At 36.1% G+C, this 26,382-nt stretch overlaps 2 protein-coding genes and 1 long non-coding RNA gene across 4 annotated transcripts in view; 2 read left to right on the forward strand and 1 right to left on the reverse strand.

Moving 5' to 3' along the window:
* Positions 1-26,382, forward strand: part of LOC309695755 (tumor necrosis factor alpha-induced protein 2-like) — a 173,632-nt gene that overhangs the window by 57,332 nt on the left and 89,918 nt on the right. The window lies entirely within an intron of this gene.
* LOC309695762 lies at positions 53-2,657 on the reverse strand. The gene is made up of 3 exons (XR_014273224.1): positions 2,573-2,657; positions 913-960; positions 53-631 (listed from the first exon to the last, which is right to left on the reverse strand). It is a non-coding gene; the product is annotated as an uncharacterized lncRNA (long non-coding RNA).
* The window catches only part of LOC309695759 (exocyst complex component 3-like protein 2), a 100,244-nt gene continuing 74,892 nt past the window's right edge, over positions 1,031-26,382 (forward strand). Inside the window, exons 1-5 of one of the 2 annotated variants that reach the window (XR_014273219.1) lie at positions 1,031-2,483; positions 2,579-2,734; positions 3,280-3,401; positions 4,278-4,424; positions 4,694-5,704. Coding sequence is in view for 1 of the 2 variants with exons in the window: in XM_082516632.1 (XP_082372758.1) it covers positions 2,606-2,734; positions 3,280-3,401; positions 4,278-4,424 (398 nt within the window). In the remaining variant the exon portion in view is untranslated. The remainder of the gene's footprint in view (positions 2,484-2,578; positions 2,735-3,279; positions 3,402-4,277; positions 4,425-4,693; positions 5,705-26,382) is intronic. The other variant, XM_082516632.1, reaches the window with a different exon arrangement.

Below are 26,382 nucleotides of genomic sequence, written 5' to 3' on the forward strand. Positions count from 1 at the left end.
CACCTGCCACAGACATATATCACAAAGTGCTTTACAAGGTAAAAACATAATACAGTCATAAAATACATCACAAAAACCCTGGTCAAATTAAAAGCTTTTTGAAATAAAAATGTCTTTAGCTGCTTTTTGAAGGTCTCCACAGAGTCCAAACCCCGTAGTAATAGGGGAAGTGCATTCCACAGTCTGGGTGCAACAGTTTGGAAAGATCGCTCCCCTCGGTTTTTAAAATGAGTGTGGGGGACCACTAAAAGGTTTTGGTCTGGAGCAAACACTGTGTCCGCACGCGAGGTCTCCAGCAGCGCCATGGAACCGGCGGGACCAACCACCGGTTGTGCGATGCAGGCTGTGAGGGCCCAGCGGTGGGGAGATAATCGGCAAAATCCAGAGCATCAGATGGGCAGGATCCACGCTGTAGTGGCTGCAAGTACGTGTTTCCAATCAAATCCGGAAGGGTAACTGGCAGCAGAAACCGGGGACGCCTCCAGACGAGTCGGGAAATCTCCGATCTGTAGGCTCGTCTGATGTGTACCTGGATACCGGCCCTACAGCCTCTTTTCCTCGATTTCTTCTTGGAATTGCTTAGGGCACGTTTCGAGTCTCTGTGTAGACTGCAGCCCTCTGTAACCCAGGCCTGGATAAATGTTAGTTTGACTTAGTAAAAGATATACCTGCAGTGAGTATCCACACAGCAGAAAGGAGGTCAGTCATTTAAAGGATGCAACATAAGCACCAGAAAGCACAATATGAAACCAAAGTACATGATGGCAAAGGTTTCTGTTGAATGTCAATAAAGTAATAGTCATAGTTGATTTTTTTCTGTATTAAAACAAAGTGATCTAAAGAGTCTGTTCACATGTATGAATAAACCTTTAATAATTAACTGATAGCAAACCAAGTTAAAGGATCACTTACTTTTGTGGCCCTGACTCCGTTAGCGTGTTATTCTGGTCCTGAATGCTGCTGTAACAACAAGATATTATATTGCAAGGTTATATCATCTGGCAGAAAGAAAAAATATTTTGTTACTTGTTCAGCTTTTGCAAAATCCCCGATATGTTTTCATCAACTTTTTTTTTTCTTTTGGTCTGTCACAACAGTCAACTCAATGTTTCACTGAGTCGCCAAACAAAAGCAACAGTCTTAATTTGTCAGTGCAATCCAAAGCATACTACGCACCGAGACTTTCTGACCTGCAAACAATCTGGTTAAGTGCGTGCGTGCGTGTGTGTCTGTGTGTGTCTGTGTGCTTTGGAAGGGGAGGGATTGCATGCGTGGCTCTGTGGGTCTCTCTGAAATTTCCCTACATCGTCTGAGCAGGAGGAGCTTGTCTCGTTAGGCATAAAAGCTCACAGCAGCTGCAGTTACTTTCAAAGCAGTGACTGTGACGTAGAATCTGAAAGATGTTTTATGTTCTTTATAGATATATATCATGTGGATAGTTTGTTTGGCCACAAAAATACTTTTTACAGACAAGCAAAGAAAGAAAAAGAAAGGTTGTTGTGGAAATTTTAACAATAACAGTGAGCTCTCAAACAAAGCGCATTCCACAGCACATCACATATCCCCGTGCCTTCAGTCCAGCTCATCCTTGACCCCCGCCCACTCTAAGAAAAGTTATGACCACCGTCACCTCCAGGATGTCTGCAGATATTCAAGTCTACAATGGGTCCACCGTGAAGGTGCAATAAAACTTGGGGCCTACCTGTGATGATATTCTACATGCATGCATACTATACAAAAGTGAGGAAGTGAAATTACTATTACTAATGTGAAATGGTTACAGTATGTGATTAATACATCAGAAAAGAAATCTGCCACGACACGGTCTACTTAATGCTCATCACACGTGTTTATTGATGATAATTGCCGCTAAAGCTCTGATGGCTCCAAATTCAGTAAATGACTAAACCTGAACACAACATCACCGTTTTACACTTTTTATGGCCATCAGTTTTGGTTGGTAACAAAATAAAAACTAAATTTTCAAAAACATAACATTCTAGTGAGCTTTTAGTGTTGTTGCACAACTGACCTGACCATGAAAATAAAAGTAAAAGGATCATTGAAAGTATGAAAGACCGCACAATATTTCAGTCTACAAAGTCTCTGTTTAGAGAAGTTGACCCAGAAGCCAAGAATGCTGATTTTCTAGCGCTAAAAACAGCACAGCTTTCTGTGTGTGTGCGCGCACATGTGTGCGTGACTGTGTGCTTTAGAAGGGGAGGGATGGCATGTGTGGCTCTGTGGGTCTCTCTGAAATTTCCCTACATCTTTAAAACAGATTTAGGAAGTTTTTCCTCATTTCAGCTATCCTCTTCATCTCCACAGATCAACAGAATGCCTTACATTTGTTCCCCACACAGCCACACTACCAGAAGGTGGGAACCAGTGACTGGCTGAAGAAGAACACGTTTGAGAAGCTGCTGAACAGCACTGAAGACGAGCTTCAAGAACTTCAGGGTTCGACTCAATCCTGTCATCAGGTAGAAACATGACAGCGTGAAACTTTGCTATGAAGCCATTATTACCAACTTTTAAATCAATGGACAAAAAATGTTTTTTTGTTACTTACATTCAGGAGCTGATTGGTCGGCTTCAGCAGGAAATGACAGTAGAATATGTCCGGAGGCTCCTGAAAAGAGAGGTCAAACTGACGGACAAGGATCGTCAGCTGAAGGCTTACGAGACTGTGCAAGAAAATGCAGAGAGACTGCACGAGCTGTTTGCCAGAATGGTGAAACTCACCTTCACTCCACACTTTAGCTGAGACACAAATAAAATCAATCAAGCACAAACACTGATTGTTTGACAGGGTGAAACAACCTTAGTCACAAATTCAACTAACAATAATAAAAGAACCATTGACGGGCTATATTAAAGTTTTGAAATTTATCCTCTTACTTTCGTTTTACTTTCAAAATGAAGTGAAGAAATAGAAAAATCAGTAAGAAATAGAAAAAAGACATTTGTCAATAGATATTGGATCTGGAATGGTGAGAGGACAAGGAGTTACAATTATGAGACAGGGATTATAATATTATTAAATGGAACAAGATCCTTTGCCACTTGCAGTACAAGATTTTTGGTAAGAATTGGAGCAAAATTCCAGTTTGTTTAACTGAAATAATTTAGATTCACAGTTACTGCCCAGCTAGCTGGAAGTTCCAGTGCAATAGCTCCTGAAGGAAAAACATCATTATTTCCAAAAACAGCAGCTATGCTGATTACAGTTTGGGGAAACTTGCAGACTAAACTGACGTCACTGATTTGTCTTCACAGGGATCCAAACAAGACTGGTTAAAGGAAATCCTGACCAAGATTGCAGAAGTGCTAAAACTCCAAGATATTCCTGCCATACAGATGCAAATCGTTTCACTGGGATCTGCTTATCCCGACCTCAGGTAAACAGGAAGCTGACTGAGCGAAACATCTTAATTGGTATCAGATATATCTTGTGAGCAGGATGAGCTACATTCATGGGAACTAACATTAGCTGAAAGTAGATGTGCTGCCTTTCTATTTTACATTACCAGTTTCACTGATAGTGCACTGAAACAGAGAACTAAATAAAACATGCTGGCATGAGAGAAGCAGCAGCAGCTGTGAGTAGATGAAGTCAATAATGCTGTTAATTAGAGTTAAATGAAAGATTTCTTCCACCAGAAAACCAAACTGTCTAGTTTTGGTTTTATTTCTAACCTTAAAGAAAAAGGAAGAAGGGAACCAGGAGACATAAACACTGCTCTTGATAGCACTCATATATGTTTATGCTGAATAAGAGTTTTATGGAAGAGTTATTTGGTAAAAATAGTTCATATTCGGAGAGTCACATGCATTTGAAGCACGGATCCATTTCAGTAAGAGCTCCACCTATTGTCAGATTTCCAACAGAGGTGGACTGAGACCTTTTCCATCTCCCCTCTTCTCAGCAATTCAAAGAGGTTTGGTGATGTGCTAATGACAGCTGCTAGAGTTTGCAGGAAGGATGTGTGTCAGGGGCAGAAAACTGGCTACACACAGAAAAAGACATAACATGTCAATGAAAACAAGTCTTGACGGGATCAGTGAAGTTATAACTTCTGCTGTTATTCTTATGTTGAAAGTGAAATAAAACATTGCAGATTCTATTTAGCTAAAAAAAAATGCTCAAACTCATTTCTTTATATTTTTTTCTTTTCCATGTCAAATGTGGCAGCTTTCACATGACAATCCTTTTTTCACAGTCTCTGACTTTACGTCACTTTTTTAAAACCCTTTCTTCTTTCTGTCACCAACAGTGAAAAACATGTTTCGGCTCTGCTCAAACTCAAGACAAACATCTCCAGAGCCGACAGGAAAATCGTCAAAACCACTCTGTCAGACACACTGAAAGAGAGCCGTGCTGATCCTGGAACCCGGAAGTTTTTCTCCAAAATTAAAGTGAGGTGAGCCGCACATTTGCTTCTTAGAGTATCACTGACTGAGAGTTTGGTTGCAGAGCAGCAATATTATCGTGTATTATATTGTGTTACAGTCTATCTCTGTAAAGACATACAGAGTGAATGCCAGGGAAAAACCTTCAGATGCTACTTAGACTGAAATCCCTATTATACGCAGACTCGGTGATGGTGAATGCTTGCTGTAGTTACTGTATGTTACTGTATACATAAGCTAGATTTTACATTCATGCTGGCAATTTTTGTGCATTTCATAGAAACTGTGAATAAGTATGCAAGAGTCTGTTTTTACACACTTACAAACAGGTCAGTGCCGTTCTATTATATGTCATTTTGTTTAAAAACTACAATGATATTAAAGTCTAGTTTTTTCATAAGTTGTATTTTATGCTATATTGTATTACAGAGAATTATACATGTCTCATGTACATAAATAGATGTAAGTTGAGTTTTTTTTTAATAAATGTGCAAAAACCAGCTCAATTTGTTTTTACTGTTTACTCTGTTTAGTAGATGATCCACATGTAAACTGACTGTAGGGTTTATAGTATGTGGAAAAAACAGCAATAGTACTGGCAACAGACAGGGAATGGAGTTACAGTTAATGTCTATAATAAGCAGTGTTGGACAAGTTACTTTGAAAAAGTAATTGTGTGGATGCTTTAAGCATCCACACTATCCGGTTGTTCAGTCTGACGTCACTAGCCGTGTCTGGGTCTAAACTCCGCTGCAGGTCCACATATCAAACGATCACTATGGCATTACTGAGAGTTGAAAAACTGTCTTAAGTCTTTCATCTTTAATAAAATTATCAGCGTTATCTACCAGGTGTAACAATTGAGTTTAACATCCAGGCATCCATGAAAACGGAATTTATGACATTTAACGGAGTTAGAAGTTAGCAGGGAGTTAGCTCGCTAGCTTCTATCTAAATACAATATAGCATGTCTTGACTGCGGGGTTTTGGAAACAAATTAAAACGTACAGCTTTCTTATCACTTCCAGCATAAATGAAGACAGAAAACTAAACAGCAGTGACGTTTGTAGGGTTACTGAAGTTGGGCTAGCTGGTATATAATGTGCTACGTGACCGCTAGCGACATAGCTATGTTAGCATAATATAAACAAGCTAACTTTTTTTCCACTCGATAAAAGTTAACGTGAGTGTTCTCGGTGGTCAGAAACAAATGTAATCGCATGGCAGGATGCTGTAAAAGGACCAAACTTCAGCCAGGAGAACAACTGAGATAATCCATCCACAATACGAGGTTAGTCATTCATATACTGCTGCATGGGCTGGGCTGTAGTTACATCCTAAGGTTTTAAAAACTGAGCTTAAATAAATGATTAGCGGTAATAAAAGCCGAGGGAGGTCAACAGTGATCACTGACTGTTTTAGGAGCTTTTTGAGATCAAATAGAAGAAAATACATAACATTAAACATGTTAACAACACAAAAGCCATACTAGAAAAATTTGCATTTCCTGCGAAAATGCAGTGTGGATGCTTAAAGCTGAAGCTGTATGCAAAAAGTAGCTGAAAAAGCTGAAAAGTTGCAGAAATTGTAAAAACTTTGCAGAAGCAAAAGAACTTTGCTAAAATGGAATAACTTAGCAGAACTGCAATATCTTAGAGGAAACATAATACTTGGCAGAAATACAATAGCATAGCAGAATTTAGCAGAAATATTGTAACTTACCAGAAACATGATAACTTCTCAAAAATACAAGAATTTAGGAGAAATAGTATAAGATAACAGAAAGAATATATTTAGCCAAAAATACTTAAACATTACAGAAACACTATGATTTAGAAAAATAGTACAACAGAGCAGAAATATTGTGATTTACCAGAGACACTGTGATGAACTATGAATATTGTAATTTTAAATTAAGACTATGTTTTAGCACAAATATTATAATTTGGCAGAAATACTATAATTTAGCAGAAATACTATGTTTTAGCACAAATCCTATAAAAAGCAGAAATACTATAATTTAGCAGAAATACTATATTAAGCACAAATCCTATAAAAAGCAGAAATACTATATTAAGCACAAATTCTATAAAAAGCAGAAATACTATATTAAGCACAAATCCTATTAAAAGCAGAAATACTATATTAAGCTGCTGAATTTGAATCCACCAATCAGAGAGCCTGTGTACTTTTTCCCGCCAAAACAGGTGCATCTTTTTACACACGCAGCAGAGAGAGGCACAGGATTATTGCAGCCTATTTCTCATAGTGAGGACTCCCCTCAAACAAATGACCATAATTTCCAAACCGTAGGGGCTAGAGCGGTCATTCTTACACCGTTTTGTTCAGAAGAGATGGGGGAATCTTCCAGTGTTAACAATTTATCATTAAAATGTGAATTTTTAGAGATATACGACACGGATGACTTGTTGACTTAGAAGCCACGAATTCCCCCAATATGCAAATTTGAATGCCTGAGGCCACATATATGATTGGCTGCCTGGGAAGCCGTGCAGGCCCTGATTTGTGGATTTGAATTCCTCAGCCCTCAGATATGATTGGCTGGCTTAGAAGCCATGAAGGCCCCAATATGCAAATTTGAATGCCTCAGGACACATATATGATTGGCTGGGAAACCGTGCAGGCCCTGATTTGAAAATTTGAATGTCTAAGTCCTCACAGAGGATTGGCTGCCTGGGGACCTGGCAGAAATATATAGAAATACTATGATTAAGCATAAATACTACATTTAGTAGAAATACTATGTTTTAGCACAAATACTATAAAAAGCAGAAATACTATAATTTAGCAGAAATACTATATTAAGCACAAATCCTATAAAAAGCAGAAATACTATATTAGGCACAAATCCTATAAAAAGCAGAAATACCATATTAGGCACAAATATTATAAAAAGCAGAAATACTATGTTAGGCACAAATCCTATAAAAAGAATAAATACTATAATTTAGCTGAAATACTGTATTTAGCACAAGTACCGAAAAGTACCAGAAATACTATGATTTAGCAGAATAGTAATAACTTACAAAATTACAAATATGGAGGCATATTGAAACAGAAATGCACAGAGGGACACACAAACACAGGCTCTAATCCAGTCAACCAGTCTAACTATATTCAATTTAAATCCTACAATGACATGCTGCCAAATAAGGGCAGGGTCCTCTCTCTCCCACTAAACACACACACACACACACACACACACACAGAGGGAGAGAGCTGCCGAATTTAAATCCACCAATCAGAGTGGCTGTTTACGTTTTCCCGCCAAAACAGGTGCATCCTTTTTACACACGCAGCACAGAGAGGCACAGGATTATTGCAGCCTATTTCTCATAGTGATGACTCCCCTCAAACAAATGACCATAATTTCCTAACCGTAGGGGCTAGAGCCGTCATTCTTACACCGTTTTGTTCAGAAGAGATGGGGGAATCTTCCAGTGTTAACAATTTATCATTAAAATATGAATTATTAAAGATATTTGACTTCTAATGCACCATAACTGAGTAGAGCGAAGCAAAAACTGCCTTGACTTGCCCTCAAACAACGCTTTCTAACTCGAAATCTATTTGGAATATCGATATCATTCTTTCACCGTAAGAGACAGCAGGCTTTGGTGAACAATCATGGAAATTTTCAGGTCTCTGTGGAAATCCAACAAAAAGTTATGACGAGAGAAAAAAGTGGTTCATTTCCACAGTTTGAAATCTGAAGAAATCTGAGCGAAGGACGAATTTCCTACCCTCAAACAAGTCCAACTCATTTCAGAACGGTAATAGGTGAGAAAGAAATTCTTGAATTGTGAGCGTCAGGAGTGTCTGAAGATATACCGGGACAAGCCTCATGTCTTAAAGTCGCTTCGTTAAGGAGATATGACGATTCGAATATGCCTCTCATTACAGAAATCCAGTGATGATTTTGAACAAGCTCTCCATTGACTTTCTATGCAGAGTTTTGAGACCTTGTGTTGGTCTGAGGAGATTTGCCAAAATTCTATAAATCCCACAACAATGATGGTGACATTTTCTGAAAGCCAGCAAAAATACCTACGTTTTGATGTATAATTTGTGGAAGTTGAGTGAAAATTGAGCAAGTAGCAGGAAGTTGTTCGGACATGAAGTGAAAATTGCAAAACCTTCAGTGGCACACTGGAAGCCAAGAGCATAGCAACCATAACAACACATGTATTTTGTGAAAAATCACAATTTTGCAACTCAAAACTTTAAGAGGCATAAAAGTAAAACGGTAAAATATTTGAAAAAGCTGAAACATACATGAATAGCCCAATAATTTGTGAACATTTTAAAGTTTGAATGGTTGTTCTAGGTGAAAATTTGAGGAAGTAGTTAAGTTTCAAAAACAAGCAAAATTTAGCAGAATTGCTGAAGTTTCCCATTAATTTCAATGGGACAAATTAAAGGAAAAAAGTGGAATATTTTAAAAAGTATAATAGTTAAAAATACCAAAAGATATAGCCGGAAAGAGCAAAAATAGCTGAATAGTTTAAAATTTGAACGGTGAAAATCGGCTGAAAATTGTGGAAGTAGTTCTACGGCGAAAAGTGTACGGAAGCAACTAGAATAAAGTATAAAGAACTAGAAAAATTTGCATTTCCTGCGAAAATGCAGTGTGGATGCTTTAAAGCTGAAGCTGTATGCAAAAAGTAGCTGAAAAAGCTGAAAAGTTGCAGAAATTGTAAAAACTTTGCAGAAGCAAAAGAAGTTTGCTAAAATGGAATAACTTAGCAGAACTGCAATATCTTAGAGGAAACATAATACTTGGCAGAGATACAATAGCATAGCAGAATTTAGCAGAAATATTGTAACTTACCAGAAACATGATAACTTCTCAAAAATACAAGAATTTAGGAGAAATAGTATAAGATAACAGAAAGAATATATTTAGCCAAAAATACTTAAACATTACAGAAACACTATGATTTAGAAAAATAGTACAACAGAGCAGAAATATTGTGATTTACCAGAGACACTGTGATGAACTATGAATATTGTAATTTTAAATTAAGACTATGTTTTAGCACAAATATTATAATTTGGCAGAAATACTATAATTTAGCAGAAATACTATATTAAGCACAAATCCTATAAAAAGCAGAAATGGTATGATTAAGCATAAATACTACATTTAGTAGAAATACTTTGTTTTAGCACAAATCCCATAAAAAGCAGAAATACTGTACTATGATTTAGTAGAAAAACTATAATTAATCAGAAATACTAAATTTAGCAGAAATACTATATTAAGCACAAATCTTATGAAATAGCAGAAACAGTATGATTTAGCACAATAGTAATAAGTTAAACAGAAAAATTGGAAAAGCAAAATGGACAGCTGAAAAAATGCTGAACATGCTGAGGGTCCCTCAAATATACTTGTTAAATGAAAAAATCAGCAAAAAAATGCACAGGGAGAGAGAAGTAAGTTTCTAGGTCAGCCTGGGAGCTGCTGAATTTGAATCCACCAATCAGAGAGCCTGTGTACTTTTTCCCGCCAAAACAGGTGCATCTTTTTACACACGCAGCACAGAGAGGCACAGGATTATTGCAGCCTATTTCTCATAGTGAGGACTCCCCTCAAACAAATGACCATAATTTCCAAACCGTAGGGGCTAGAGCGGTCATTCTTACACCGTTTTGTTCAGAAGAGATGGGGGAATCTTCCAGTGTTAACAATTTATCATTAAAATGTGAATTTTTAGAGATATACGACATGGATGACTTGTTGACTTAGAAGCCACGAATTCCCCCAATATGCAAATTTGAATGCCTGAGGCCACATATATGATTGGCTGCCTGGGAAGCCGTGCAGGCCCTGATTTGTGGATTTGAATTCCTCAGCCCTCAGATATGATTGGCTGGCTTAGAAGCCATGAAGGCCCCGATATGCAAATTTGAATGCCTCAGGACACATATATGATTGGCTGGGAAACCGTGCAGTCCCTGATTTGAAAATTTGAATGTCTAAGTCCTCACAGAGGATTGGCTGCCTGGGGACCTGGCAGAAATATATAGAAATACTATGATTAAGCATAAATACTACATTTAGTAGAAATACTATGTTTTAGCACAAATACTATAAAAAGCAGAAATACTATAATTTAGCAGAAATACTATATTAAGCACAAATCCTATAAAAAGCAGAAATACTATATTAGGCACAAATCCTATAAAAAGCAGAAATAGTATGATTAAGCATAAATACTACATTTAGTAGAAATACTATGTTTTAGCACAAATAGTATAAAAAGCAGAAATATTATAATTTAGCACAAATAGTATAAAAAGCAGAAATATTATAATTTAGCACAAATAGTATAAAAAGCAGAAATATTATAATTTAGCACAAATAGTATAAAAAGCAGAAATACTACATTTAGTAGAAATACTATGTTTTAACACAAATAGTATAATAAAGCAGAAATACTATAATTTAGCAGAAATATTGTATTTAGCACAAGTACCAAAAAGTACCAGAAATACTATGATTTAGCAGAATAGCAATAACTTACAAAATTACAAATATGGAGGCATATTGAAACAGAAATGCAGAGAGGGACACACAAACACAGGCTCTAATCCAGTCAATCAGTCTAACTATATTCAATTTAAATCCTACAATGACATGCTGCCAAATAAGGGCAGGGTCCTCTCTCTCCCACTAAACACACACACACACACACACACACACACACACACACACACACAGACAGACACAGAGGGAGAGAGCTGCCGAATTTAAATCCACCAATCAGAGTGGCTGTTTACGTTTTCCCGCCAAAAAAGGTGCATCTTTTTACACATGCAGCAGAGAGAGGCACAGGATTATTGCAGTCTATTTCTCATAGTGACGACTCCCCTCAAACAAATGACCATAATTTCCTAACCATAGGGGCTAGAGCGGTCATTCTTACACCGTTTTGTTCAGAAGAGATGGGGGAATCTTCCAGTGTTGACAATTTATCATTAAAATATGAATTTTTAGAGATATATGACATGGATGACTTGTTGACTTAGAAGCCACGAATTCCCCAATATGCAAATTTGAATACCTGGAGCCCACATACATGATTGGCTGGCTGGGAAGCTGTGCAGGCCCTGATTTGTGGATTTGAATTCCTCAGCCCTCAGATATGATTGGCTGGCTTAGAAGCCATGAAGGCCCCAATATGCAAATTTGAATGCCTCAGGACACATATATGATTGGCTGGGAAGCCGTGCAGGCCCTGATTTGAAAATTTGAATTTCTCAGTCCTCACAGAGGATTGGCTGCCTGGGGACCTGGCAGATATATATATAGAAATACTATGATTAAGCATAAATACTACATTTAGCAGAAATACTATGTTTTAGCACAAATCCTATAAAAAGCAGAAATAGGATGATTAAGCATAAACACTACATTTAGTAGAAATACTATGTTTGAGCAAAAATCCTATAAAAAGCAGAAATACTATATTAGGCACAAATCCCATAAAAAGCAGAAATAGTATGATTAAGCATAAATACTACATTTAGTAGAAATACTATGTTTTAGCACAAATAGTATAAAAAGCAGAAATATTGTAATTTAGCAGAAATACTATATTAGGCACAAATCTTATAAAATAGCAGAAATAGTATTATTTAGCACAATAGTAATAAGTTAAACAGAAAAATTGGAAAAGCAAAATGGACAGCTGAAAAAATGCTGAACATGCTGAGGGTCCCTCAAATATACTTGTTAAATGAAAAAATCAGCAAAAAAATGCACAGGGAGAGAGAAGTAAGTTTCTAGGTCAGCCTGGGAGCTGCTGAATTTGAATCCACCAATCAGAGAGCCTGTGTACTTTTTCCCGCCAAAACATGTGCCTCTTTTTACACACGCAGCACAGAGAGGCACAGGATTATTGCAGCCTATTTCTCATAGTGATGACTCCCCTCAAACAAATGACCATAATTTCCAAACCGTAGGGGCTAGAGCGGTCATTCTTACACCGTTTTGTTCAGAAGAGATGGGGGAATCTTCCAGTGTTTACAATTTATCATTAAAATATGAATTATTAAAGATATTTGACTTGTAATGCACCATAACTGAGTAGAGCGAAGCAAAAACTGCCTTGACTTGCCCTCAAACAACGCTTTCTAACTCGAAATCTATTTGGAGTATCGATATCATTCTTTCACCGTAAGAGACAGCAGGCTTTGGTGAACAATCATGGAAATTTTCAGGTCTCTGTGGAAATCCAACAAAAAGTTATGACGAGAGAAAAAAGTGGTTCATTTCCACAGTTTGAAATCTGAAGAAATCTGAGCGAAGGACGAATTTCCTACCCTCAAACAAGTCCAACTCATTTCAGAACGGTAATAGGTGAGAAAGAAATTCTTGAATTGTGAGCGTCAGGGGTGTCTGAAGATATTCGGGGACAAGCCTCATGTCTTAACTTTGCTTCGTTAAGGAGATATGACGATTCGAATATGCCTCTCATTACAGAAATCCAGCGGTGATTTTGAACAAGCTCTCCATTCACTTTATATGGAGAGTTTTCTGACCTTGTGTTAGTCTGAGGAGATTTGCAAAAATTCTATAAATCCCACAACAATGATGGTGACATTTTCTGAAAGCCAGCAAAAATACCTACGTTTTGATGTATAATTTGTGGAAGTTGAGTGAAAATTGAGCAAGTAGCAGGAAGTTGTTCGGACATGAAGTGAAAATTGCAAAACCTTCAGTGGCACACTGGAAGCCAAGAGCATAGCAACCATAACAACACATGTATTTTGTGAAAAATCAAAAAAATGAAACTCAAAACTTTAAGAGGCATAAAAGTAAAACGGTATAAGATTTGAAAAAGCTGAATCATACCTGAATAGCCCAATAATTTGTGAACATTTTAAAATTTGAATGGTTGTTCTAGGTGAAAGTATGAGGAAGTAGTTAAGTTTCAAAAACAAGCAAATTTTAGCAGAATTGCTGAAGTTTCCCATTCATTTCAATGGGACAAATTAAAGGAAAAAAGTGGAATATTTTAAAAAGTATAATAGTTAAAAATAGCAAAAGTCATAGCCGGAAAGAGCAAAAATAGCTGAATAGTTTAAAATTTGAACGGTGAAAATCGGCTGAAAATTGTGGAAGTAGTTCTACGGCGAAAAGTGTACGGAAGTCCTAAGAATAATAATAATAAAGAACTAGAAAAATTTGCATTTCCTGCGAAAATGCAGTGTGGATGCTTAAAGCTGAAGCTGTATGCAAAAACTAGCTGAAAAAGCTGAAAAGTTGCAGAAATTGTAAAAACTTTGCAGAAGCAAAAGAAGTTTGCTAAAATGGAATAACTTAGCAGAACTGCAATATCTTAGAGGAAACATAATACTTGGCAGAAATACAATAGCATAGCAGAATTTAGCAGAAATATTGTAACTTACCAGAAACATGATAACTTCTCAAAAATACAAGAATTTAGGAGAAACAGTATAAGATAACAGAAAGAATATATTTAGCCAAAAATACTTAAACATTACAGAAACACTATGATTTAGAAAAATAGTACAACAGAGCAGAAATATTGTGATTTACCAGAGACACTGTGATGAACTATGAATATTGTAATTTTAAATTGAGACTATGTTTTAGCACAAATATTATAATTTGGCAGAAATACTATAATTTAGCAGAAATACTATATTAAGCACAAATCCTATAAAAAGCAGAAATGGTATGATTAAGCACAAATACTACATTTAGTAGAAATACTTTGTTTTAGCACAAATCCCATAAAAAGCAGAAATACTGTACTATGATTTAGTAGAAAAACTATAATTAATCAGAAATACTAAATTTAGCAGAAATACTATATTAAGCACAAATACTATGAAAAGCAGAAATAGTATGATTAAGCATAAATACTACATTTAGCAGAAATACTATATTAAGCACAAATCCTATAAAAGCAGAAATAGTATATTAAGCACAAATCTTATAAAATAGCAGAAATAGTATGATTTAGCACAATAGTAATAAGTTAAACAGAAAAATTGGAAAAGCAAAATGGACAGCTGAAAAAATGCTGAACATGCTGAGGGTCCCTCAAATATACTTGTTAAATGACAAAAATCTGCAAAAAAATTTATTACAGCCACACAATCACAAATATGTACACATGAGGAAACACACATGCACAGAGAGACCCACACACAAGATCCAATTCAGTCAACCAGTCTAAATATATTGAATTTAAATCTTAGAATGAGATCATCCCATTAAAAGCCTTTCTCTCTCTCTCTCTCTCTCTCTCTCTCTGTCACACACACACACACACACACACACACACACACACACACAGGGAGAGAGAAGTAAGTTTCTAGGTCAGCCTGGGAGCTGGTGAATTTGAATCCACCAATCAGAGAGGCTGTGCACTTTTCCCCACCAAAACAGGTGCATCTGTTTACACACGCAGCAGCACAGAGAGACACAGGATTTTTGCAGTCTATTTCTCATAGTGACGACTCCCCTCAAACAAATGACCGTAATTTCCTAACCGTAGGGGCTAGAACGGTCATTCTTACACCGTTTTGTTCAGAAGAGATGGGGGAATCTTCAAGTGTTGACAATTTAATATTAAAATATGAATTTTTAGAGATATATGACATGGATGACTTGTTGACTTAGAAGCCACGAATTCCCCAATATGCAAATTTGAATGCCTGAGACCACATATGTGATTGGCTGGCTGGGAAGCCGTGCAGGCCCTGATTTGTGGATTTGAATTCCTCAGCCCTCAGATATGATTGGCTGGCTTAGAAGCCACGAAGGCCCCAATATGCAAATTTGAATGCCTCAGGACACTTATTTGATTGGCTGGGAAACTGTGCAGGCCCTGATTTGAAAATTTGAATGTCTCAGTCCTCACAGAGGATTGGCTGCCTGGGGACCTGGCAGAAATATATAGAAATACTATTATTAAGCATAAATACTACATTTAGTAGAAATACTATGTTTTAGCACAAATATTATAAAAAGAAGAAAAACTATAATTTAGTAGAAATACTATATTAAGCACAAATCCTATAAAAAGCAGAAATACTATAATTTAGAACAAATAGTATAAAAAGCAGAAATACTATAATTTAGCAGAAATACTATGTTAAGCACAAATCCTATAAAAAGCAGAAATACTATAATTTAGCAGAAATACTATGTTAGGCACAAATCCTATAAAAAGCAGAAATACTATAATTTAGCAGAAATACTATATTAGGCATAAATCCTATGAAAAGCAGAAATAGTATGATTTAGCAGAAATACTGTATTTAGCACAAGTACCGAAAAGTACCAGAAATACTATGATTTAGCAGAATAGTAATAACTTATTGAAACACAAATGCACAGAGGGACACACAAACACAGGCTCTAATCCAGTCAACCAGTCTACCTATATTCAATTTAAATCCTACAATGACATGCTGCCAAATAAGGGCAGGGTCCTCTCTCTCCCACTAAACACACACACACACACACACACACACACACACACACACACAGAGGGAGAGAGCTGCCGAATTTAAATCCACCAATCAGAGTGGCTGTTTACGTTTTCCCGCCAAAACAGGTGCATCTTTTTACACACGCAGCAGCACAGAGAGGCACAGGATTATTGCAGCCTATTTCTCATAGTGAGGACTCCCCTCAAACAAATGACCATAATTTCCTAACCGTAGGGGCTAGAGCGGTCATTCTTACACTGTTTTGTTCAGAAGAGATGGGGGAATCTTCCAGTGTTAACAATTTATCATTAAAATGTGAATTTTTAGAGATATATGACATGGATGACTTGTTGACTTAGAAGCAACGAATTCCCCAATATGCAAATATGAATGCCTGAGACCACATATATGATTGGCTGGCTGGGAAGCCGTGCAGGCCCTGATTTGTGGATTTGAATTCCTCAGCACTCAGATATGATTGGCTGGCTTAGAAGCCATGAAGGCCCCAATATGCAAATTTGAATGCCTCAGGACACATATATGATTGGCTGGGAAGCCGTGCAGGCCCTGATTTGAAAATTTGAATTTCTCAGTCCTCACAGAGGATTGGCTGCCTGGGGACCTGGCAGAAATATATAGAAATACTATGATTAAGCATAAATACTACATTTAGTAGAAATACTATGTTTTAGCACAAATACTATAAAAAGCAGAAATACTATAATTTAGCAGAAATACTATATTAAGCACAAATCCTATAAAAAGCAGAAATAGGATGATTAAGCATAAACACTACATTTAGTAGAAATACTATGTTTGAGCAAAAATACTATAAAAAGCAGAAATACTATATTAGGCACAAATCCCATAAAAAGCAGAAATAGTATGATTAAGCATAAATACTACATTTAGTAGAAATACTATGTTTTAGCACAAATAGTATAAAAAGCAGAAATATTGTAATTTAGCAGAAATACTATATTAGGCACAAATCTTATAAAATAGCAGAAATAGTATTATTTAGCACAATAGTAATAAGTTAAACAGAAAAATTGGAAAAGCAAAATGGACAGCTGAAAAAATGCTGAACATGCTGAGGGTCCCTCAAATATACTTGTTAAATGAAAAAATCAGCAAAAAAATGCACAGGGAGAGAGAAGTAAGTTTCTAGGTCAGCCTGGGAGCTGCTGAATTCGAATCCACCAATCAGAGAGCCTGTGTACTTTTTCCCGCCAAAACATGTGCCTCTTTTTACACACGCAGCACAGAGAGGCACAGGATTATTGCAGCCTATTTCTCATAGTGAGGACTCCCCTCAAACAAATGACCATAATTTCCAAACCGTAGGGGCTAGAGCGGTCATTCTTACACCGTTTTGTTCAGAAGAGATGGGGGAATCTTCCAGTGTTTACAATTTATCATTAAAATATGAATTATTAAAGATATTTGACTTGTAATGCACCATAACTGAGTAGAGCGAAGCAAAAACTGCCTTGACTTGCCCTCAAACAACGCTTTCTAACTCGAAATCTATTTGGAGTATCGATATCATTCTTTCACCGTAAGAGACAGCAGGCTTTGGTGAACAATCATGGAAATTTTCAGGTCTCTGTGGAAATCCAACAAAAAGTTATGACGAGAGAAAAAAGTGGTTCATTTCCACAGTTTGAAATCTGAAGAAATCTGAGCGAAGGACGAATTTCCTACCCTCAAACAAGTCCAACTCATTTCAGAACGGTAATAGGTGAGAAAGAAATTCTTGAATTGTGAGCGTCAGGGGTGTCTGAAGATATTTGGGGACAAGCCTCATGTCTTAACTTTGCTTCGTTAAGGAGATATGACGATTCGAATATGCCTCTCATTACAGAAATCCAGCGGTGATTTTGAACAAGCTCTCCATTCACTTTATATGGAGAGTTTTCTGACCTTGTGTTAGTCTGAGGAGATTTGCAAAAATTCTATAAATCCCACAACAATGATGGTGACATTTTCTGAAAGCCAGCAAAAATACCTACGTTTTGGTGTATAATTTGTGGAAGTTGAGTGAAAATTGAGCAAGTAGCAGGAAGTTGTTCGGACATGAAGTGAAAATTGCAAAACCTTCAGTGGCACACTGGAAGCCAAGAGCATAGCAACCATAACAACACATGTATTTTGTGAAAAATCACAATTTTGCAACTCAAAACTTTAAGAGGCATAAAAGTAAAACAGTAAAAGATTTGAAAAAGCTGAATCATACCTGAATAGCCCAATAATTTGTGAACATTTTAAAGTTTGAATGGTTGTTCTAGGTGAAAATATGAGGAAGTAGTTAAGTTTCAAAAACAAGCAAATTTTAGCAGAATTGCTGAAGTTTCCCATTCATTTCAATGGGACAAATTAAAGGAAAAAAGTGGAATATTTTAAAAAGTATAATAGTTAAAAATAGCAAAAATCATAGCAGGAATTAGCAAAAATAGCTGAATAGTTTAAAATTTGAACGGTGAAAATCGGCTGAAAATTGTGGAAGTAGTTTAACGGCGAAAAGTGTACGGAAGCAACTAGAATAATAATAATAACTAGAAAAATTTGCATTTCCTGCGAAAATGCAGTGTGGATGCTTAAAGCTGAAGCTGTATGCAAAAAGTAGCTGAAAAAGCTGAAAAGTTGCAGAAATTGTAAAAACTTTGCAGAAGCAAAAGAAGTTTGCTAAAATGGAATAACTTAGCAGAACTGCAATATCTTAGAGGAAACATAATACTTGGCAGAAATACAATAGCATAGCAGAATTTAGCAGAAATATTGTAACTTACCAGAAACATGATAACTTCTCAAAAATACAAGAATTTAGGAGAAATAGTATAAGATAACAGAAAGAATATATTTAGCCAAAAATACTTAAACATTACAGAAACACTATGATTTAGAAAAATAGTACAACAGAGCAGAAATATTGTGATTTACCAGAGACAGTGTGATGAACTATGAATATTGTAATTTTAAATTGAGACTATGTTTTAGCACAAATATTATAATTTGGCAGAAATACTATAATTTAGCAGAAATACTATATTAAGCACAAATCCTATAAAAAGCAGAAATGGTATGATTAAGCACAAATACTACATTTAGTAGAAATACTTTGTTTTAGCACAAATCCCATAAAAAGCAGAAATACTGTACTATGATTTAGTAGAAAAACTATAATTAATCAGAAATACTAAATTTAGCAGAAATACTATATTAAGCACAAATACTATGAAAAGCAGAAATAGTATGATTAAGCATAAATACTACATTTAGCAGAAATACTATATTAAGCACAAATCCTATAAAAGCAGAAATAGCATATTAAGCACAAATCTTATAAAATAGCAGAAACAGTATGATTTAGCACAATAGTAATAACTTAAACAGAAAAACTGGAAAAGCAAAATGGACAGCTGAAAAAATGCTGAACATGCTGAGGGTCCCTCAAATATACTTGTTAAATGACAAAAATCTGCAAAAAAATTTATTACAGCCACACAATCACAAATATGTACACATGAGGAAACACACATGCACAGAGAGACCCACACACAAGATCCAATTCAGTCAACCAGTCTAAATATATTGAATTTAAATCTTAGAATGACATCATCCCATTAAAAGCCTTTCTCTCTCTCTCTCTCTCTCTCTCTCTCTGTCACACACACACACACACACACACACACACACACACACACACACAGGGAGAGAGAAGTAAGTTTCTAGGTCAGCCTGGGAGCTGGTGAATTTGAATCCACCAATCAGAGAGGCTGTGCACTTTTCCCCACCAAAACAGGTGCATCTGTTTACACACGCAGCAGCACAGAGAGACACAGGATTTTTGCAGTCTATTTCTCATAGTGACGACTCCCCTCAAACAAATGACCGTAATTTCCTAACCGTAGGGGCTAGAACGGTCATTCTTACACCGTTTTGTTCAGAAGAGATGGGGGAATCTTCAAGTGTTGACAATTTAATATTAAAATATGAATTTTTAGAGATATATGACATGGATGACTTGTTGACTTAGAAGCCACGAATTCCCCAATATGCAAATTTGAATGCCTGAGACCACATATGTGATTGGCTGCCTGGGAAGCCGTGCAGGCCCTGATTTGTGGATTTGAATTCCTCAGCCCTCAGATATGATTGGCTGGCTTAGAAGCCACGAAGGCCCCAATATGCAAATTTGAATGCCTCAGGACACTTATTTGATTGGCTGGGAAACTGTGCAGGCCCTGATTTGAAAATTTGAATGTCTCAGTCCTCACAGAGGATTGGCTGCCTGGGGACCTGGCAGAAATATATAGAAATACTATTATTAAGCATAAATACTACATTTAGTAGAAATACTATGTTTTAGCACAAATATTATAAAAAGAAGAAAAACTATAATTTAGCAGAAATACTATATTAAGCACAAATCCTATAAAAAGCAGAAATACTATAATTTAGAACAAATAGTATAAAAAGCAGAAATACTATAATTTAGCAGAAATACTATGTTAAGCACAAATCCTATAAAAAGCAGAAATACTATAATTTAGCAGAAATACTATGTTAGGCACAAATCCTATAAAAAGCAGAAATACTATAATTTAGCAGAAATACTATATTAGGCATAAATCCTATGAAAAGCAGAAATAGTATGATTTAGCAGAAATACTGTATTTAGCACAAGTACCGAAAAGTACCAGAAATACTATGATTTAGCAGAATAGTAATAACTTATTGAAACACAAATGCACAGAGGGACACACAAACACAGGCTCTAATCCAGTCAACCAGTCTAACTATATTCAATTTAAATCCTACAATGACATGCTGCCAAATAAGGGCAGGGTCCTCTCTCTCCCACTAAACACACACACACACACACACACACACACACACACACAGAGGGAGAGAGCTGCCGAATTTAAATCCACCAATCAGAGTGGCTGTTTACGTTTTCCCGCCAAAACAGGTGCATCTTTTTACACACGCAGCAGCACAGAGAGGCACAGGATTATTGCAGCCTATTTCTCATAGTGAGGACTCCCCTCAAACAAATGACCATAATTTCCTAACCGTAGGGGCTAGAGCGGTCATTCTTACACTGTTTTGTTCAGAAGAGATGGGGGAATCTTCCAGTGTTAACAATTTATCATTAAAATGTGAATTTTTAGAGATATATGACATGGATGACTTGTTGACTTAGAAGCCACGAATTCCCCAATATGCAAATATGAATGCCTGAGACCACATATATGATTGGCTGGCTGGGAAGCCGTGCAGGCCCTGATTTGTGGATTTGAATTCCTCAGCCCTCAGATATGATTGGCTGGCTTAGAAGCCATGAAGGCCCCAATATGCAAATTTGAATGCCTCAGGACACATATATGATTGGCTGGGAAGCCGTGCAGGCCCTGATTTGAAAATTTGAATTTCTCAGTCCTCACAGAGGATTGGCTGCCTGGGGACCTGGCAGAAATATATAGAAATACTATGATTAAGCATAAATACTACATTTAGTAGAAATACTATGTTTTAGCACAAATACTATAAAAAGCAGAAATACTATAATTTAGCAGAAATACTATATTAAGCAGAAATCCTATAAAAAGCAGAAATAGGATGATTAAGCATAAACACTACATTTAGTAGAAATACTATGTTTGAGCAAAAATCCTATAAAAAGCAGAAATACTATATTAGGCACAAATCCCATAAAAAGCAGAAATAGTATGATTAAGCATAAATACTACATTTAGTAGAAATACTATGTTTTAGCACAAATAGTATAAAAAGCAGAAATATTGTAATTTAGCAGAAATACTATATTAGGCACAAATCTTATAAAATAGCAGAAATAGTATTATTTAGCACAATAGTAATAAGTTAAACAGAAAAATTGGAAAAGCAAAATGGACAGCTGAAAAAATGCTGAACATGCTGAGGGTCCCTCAAATATACTTGTTAAATGAAAAAATCAGCAAAAAAAATGCACAGGGAGAGAGAAGTAAGTTTCTAGGTCAGCCTGGGAGCTGCTGAATTTGAATCCACCAATCAGAGAGCCTGTGTACTTTTTCCCGCCAAAACATGTGCCTCTTTTTACACACGCAGCACAGAGAGGCACAGGATTATTGCAGCCTATTTCTCATAGTGAGGACTCCCCTCAAACAAATGACCATAATTTCCAAACCGTAGGGGCTAGAGCGGTCATTATTACACCGTTTTGTTCAGAAGAGATGGGGGAATCTTCCAGTGTTTACAATTTATCATTAAAATATGAATTATTAAAGATATTTGACTTGTAATGCAGCATAACTGAGTAGAGCGAAGCAAAAACTGCCTTGACTTGCCCTCAAACAACGCTTTCTAACTCGAAATCTATTTGGAGTATCGATATCATTCTTTCACCGTAAGAGACAGCAGGCTTTGGTGAACAATCATGGAAATTTTCAGGTCTCTGTGGAAATCCAACAAAAAGTTATGACGAGAGAAAAAAGTTGTTCATTTCCACAGTTTGAAATCTGAAGAAATCTGAGCGAAGGACGAATTTCCTACCCTCAAACAAGTCCAACTCATTTCAGAACAGTAATAGGTGAGAAAGAAATTCTTGAATTGTGAGCGTCAGGGGTGTCTGAAGATATTCGGGGACAAGCCTCATGTCTTAACTTTGCTTCGTTAAGGAGATATGACGATTCGAATATGCCTCTCATTACAGAAATCCAGCGGTGATTTTGAACAAACTCTCCATTCACTTTATATGGAGAGTTTTCTGACCTTGTGTTAGTCTGAGGAGATTTGCAAAAATTCTATAAATCCCACAACAATGATGGTGACATTTTCTGAAAGCCAGCAAAAATACCTACGTTTTGATGTATAATTTGTGGAAGTTGAGTGAAAATTGAGCAAGTAGCAGGAAGTTGTTCGGACATGAAGTGAAAATTGCAAAACCTTCAGTGGCACACTGGAAGCCAAGAGCATAGCAACCATAACAACACATGTATTTTGTGAAAAATCACAATTTTGCAACTCAAAACTTTAAGAGGCATAAAAGTAAAACAGTAAAAGATTTGAAAAAGCTGAATCATACCTGAATAGCCCAATAATTTGTGAACATTTTAAAGTTTGAATGGTTGTTCTAGGTGAAAATATGAGGAAGTAGTTAAGTTTCAAAAACAAGCAAATTTTAGCAGAATTGCTGAAGTTTCCCATTCATTTCAATGGGACAAATTAAAGGAAAAAAGTGGAATATTTTAAAAAGTATAATAGTTAAAAATAGCAAAAATCATAGCAGGAAAGAGCAAAAATAGCTGAATAGTTTAAAATTTGAACGGTGAAAATCGGCTGAAAATTGTGGAAGTAGTTTAACGGCGAAAAGTGTACGGAAACACCCGGAATAATAATAATAATAAAGAACTAGAAAAATTTGCATTTCCTGCGAAAATGCAGTGTGGATGCTTAAAGCTGAAGCTGTATGCAAAAACTAGCTGAAAAAGCTGAAAAGTTGCAGAAATTGTAAAAACTTTGCAGAAGCAAAAGAAGTTTGCTAAAATGGAATAACTTAGCAGAACTGCAATATCTTAGAGGAAACATAATACTTGGCAGAAATACAATACCATAGCAGAATTTAGCAGAAATATTGTAACTTACCAGAAACATGATAACTTCTCAAAAATACAAGAATTTAGGAGAAATAGTATAAGATAACAGAAAGAATATATTTAGCAAAAAATACTTAAACATTACAGAAACACTATGATTTAGAAAAATAGTACAACAGAGCAGAAATATTGTGATTTACCAGAGACACTGTGATGAACTATGAATATTGTAATTTTAAATTAAGACTATGTTTTAGCACAAATATTATAATTTGGCAGAAATACTATAATTTAGCAGAAATACTATATTAAGCACAAATCCTATAAAAAGCAGAAATGGTATGATTAAGCATAAATACTACATTTAGTAGAAATACTTTGTTTTAGCACAAATCCTATAAAAAGCAGAAATACTGTACTATGATTTAGTAGAAAAACTATAATTAATCAGAAATACTAAATTTAGCAGAAATACTATATTAAGCACAAATCCTATGAAAAGCAGAAATAGTATCATTAAGCATAAATACTACATTTAGAAGAAATACTATATTAAGCACAAATCCTATAAAAGCAGAAATAGTATATTAAGCACAAATCTTATAAAATAGCAGAAATAGTTTGATTTAGCACAATAGTAATAAGTTAAACAGAAAAATTGGAAAAGCAAAATGGACAGCTGAAAAAATGCTGAACATGCTGAGGGTCCCTCAAATATACTTGTTAAATGACAAAAATCTGCAAAACAATTTATTACAGCCACACAATCACAAATATGTAGACATGAGGAAACACACATGCACAGAGAGACCCACACACAAGATCCAATTCAGTCAGCCAGTCTAAATATATTGAATTTAAATCTTAGAATGAGATCATCCCATTAAAAGCCTTTCTCTCTCTCTTTCTCTCTCTCTCTCTCTCTCTCTCTCTCTCTCTCTCTCTCTCTCTCTGTCACACACACACACACACACACACACACACACACACACACACACACACACACACACACACAGGGAGAGAGAAGTAAGTTTCTAGGTCAGCCTGGGAGCTGGTGAATTTGAATCCACCAATCAGAGAGGCTGTGCACTTTTCCCCACCAAAACAGGTGCATCTGTTTACACACGCAGCAGCACAGAGAGACACAGGATTTTTGCAGTCTATTTCTCATAGTGACGACTCCCCTCAAACAAATGACCGTAATTTCCTAACCGTAGGGGCTAGAACGGTCATTCTTACACCGTTTTGTTCAGAAGAGATGGGGGAATCTTCAAGTGTTGACAATTTATCATTAAAATATGAATTTTTAGAGATATATGACATGGATGACTTGTTGATTTAGAAGCCACGAATTCCCCAATATGCAAATTTGAATGTCTGAGACCACATATGTGATTGGCTGGCTGGGAAGCCGTGCAGGCCCTGATTTGTGGATTTGAATTCCTCAGCCCTCAGATATGATTGGCTGGCTTAGAAGCCACGAAGGCCCCAATATGCAAATTTGAATGCCTCAGGACACTTATTTGATTGGCTGGGAAACTGTGAAGGCCCTGATTTGAAAATTTGAATGTCTCAGTCCTCACAGAGGATTGGCTGCCTGGGGACCTGGCAGAAATATATAGAAATACTATTATTAAGCATAAATACTACATTTAGTAGAAATACTATGTTTTAGCACAAATACTATAAAAAGCAGAAATACTATAATTTAGCAGAAATACTATATTAAGCACAAATCCTATAAAAAGCAGAAATAGGATGATTAAGCATAAACACTACATTTAGTAGAAATACTATGTTTGAGCAAAAATCCTATAAAAAGCAGAAATACTATATTAGGCACAAATCCCATAAAAAGCAGAAATAGTATGATTAAGCATAAATACTACATTTAGTAGAAATACTATGTTTTAGCACAAATAGTATAAAAAGCAGAAATATTGTAATTTAGCAGAAATACTATATTAGGCACAAATCTTATAAAATAGCAGAAATAGTATTATTTAGCACAATAGTAATAAGTTAAACAGAAAAATTGGAAAAGCAAAATGGACAGCTGAAAAAATGCTGAACATGCTGAGGGTCCCTCAAATATACTTGTTAAATGAAAAAAATTAGCAAAAAAATCTATAACAGCCACACAATCACAAATATGTACACATAAGGAAACACACATGCACAGAGAGACACACTACCAAGATCAAATTCAGTCACCCAGTCTAAATATATTAAATTAGAATCTTAGAATGAGATCATCCCATTAAAAGGCTTTCTCTCTCTCTCTCTCTCTCTCTCTCTCTCTCTGTCACACACAGACACACACACACACACACAGACACACAGGGAGAGAGAAGTAAGTTTCTAGGTCAGCCTGGGAGCTGCTGAATTTGAATCCACCAATCAGAGTGCCTGTTTACGTTTTCCCGCCAAAAGAGGTGCACCTTTTTACACACGCAGGCACAGAGAGGCACAGGATTATTGCAGCCTACTTTTCATAGTGACGACTCCCCTCAAACAAATGACCATAATTTCCTAACTGTAGGGGCTAGAGCGGTCATTCTTACACCGTTTTGTTCAGAAGAGATGGGGGAATCTTCCAGTGTTAACAATTTATCATTAAAATATGAATTATTAAAGATATTTGACTTGTAATGCAGCATAACTGAGTAGAGCGAAGCAAAAACTGCCTTGACTTGCCCTCAAACAACGGTTTGTAACTTGAAATCTGTTTGGAGTATCGATATCATTCTTTCACCGTAAGAGACAGCAGGCTTTGGTGAACAATCATGGAAATTTTCAGGTCGCTGTGGAAATCCAACAAAAAGTTATGACGAGAGAAAAAAGTGGTTCATTTCCAGACTTTGAAATC

Source organism: Aulonocara stuartgranti (assembly GCF_965226115.1).
Source record: "Aulonocara stuartgranti genome assembly, chromosome: 19".
In the NCBI taxonomy this organism is placed as follows: Eukaryota; Metazoa; Chordata; class Actinopteri; order Cichliformes; family Cichlidae; genus Aulonocara; species Aulonocara stuartgranti.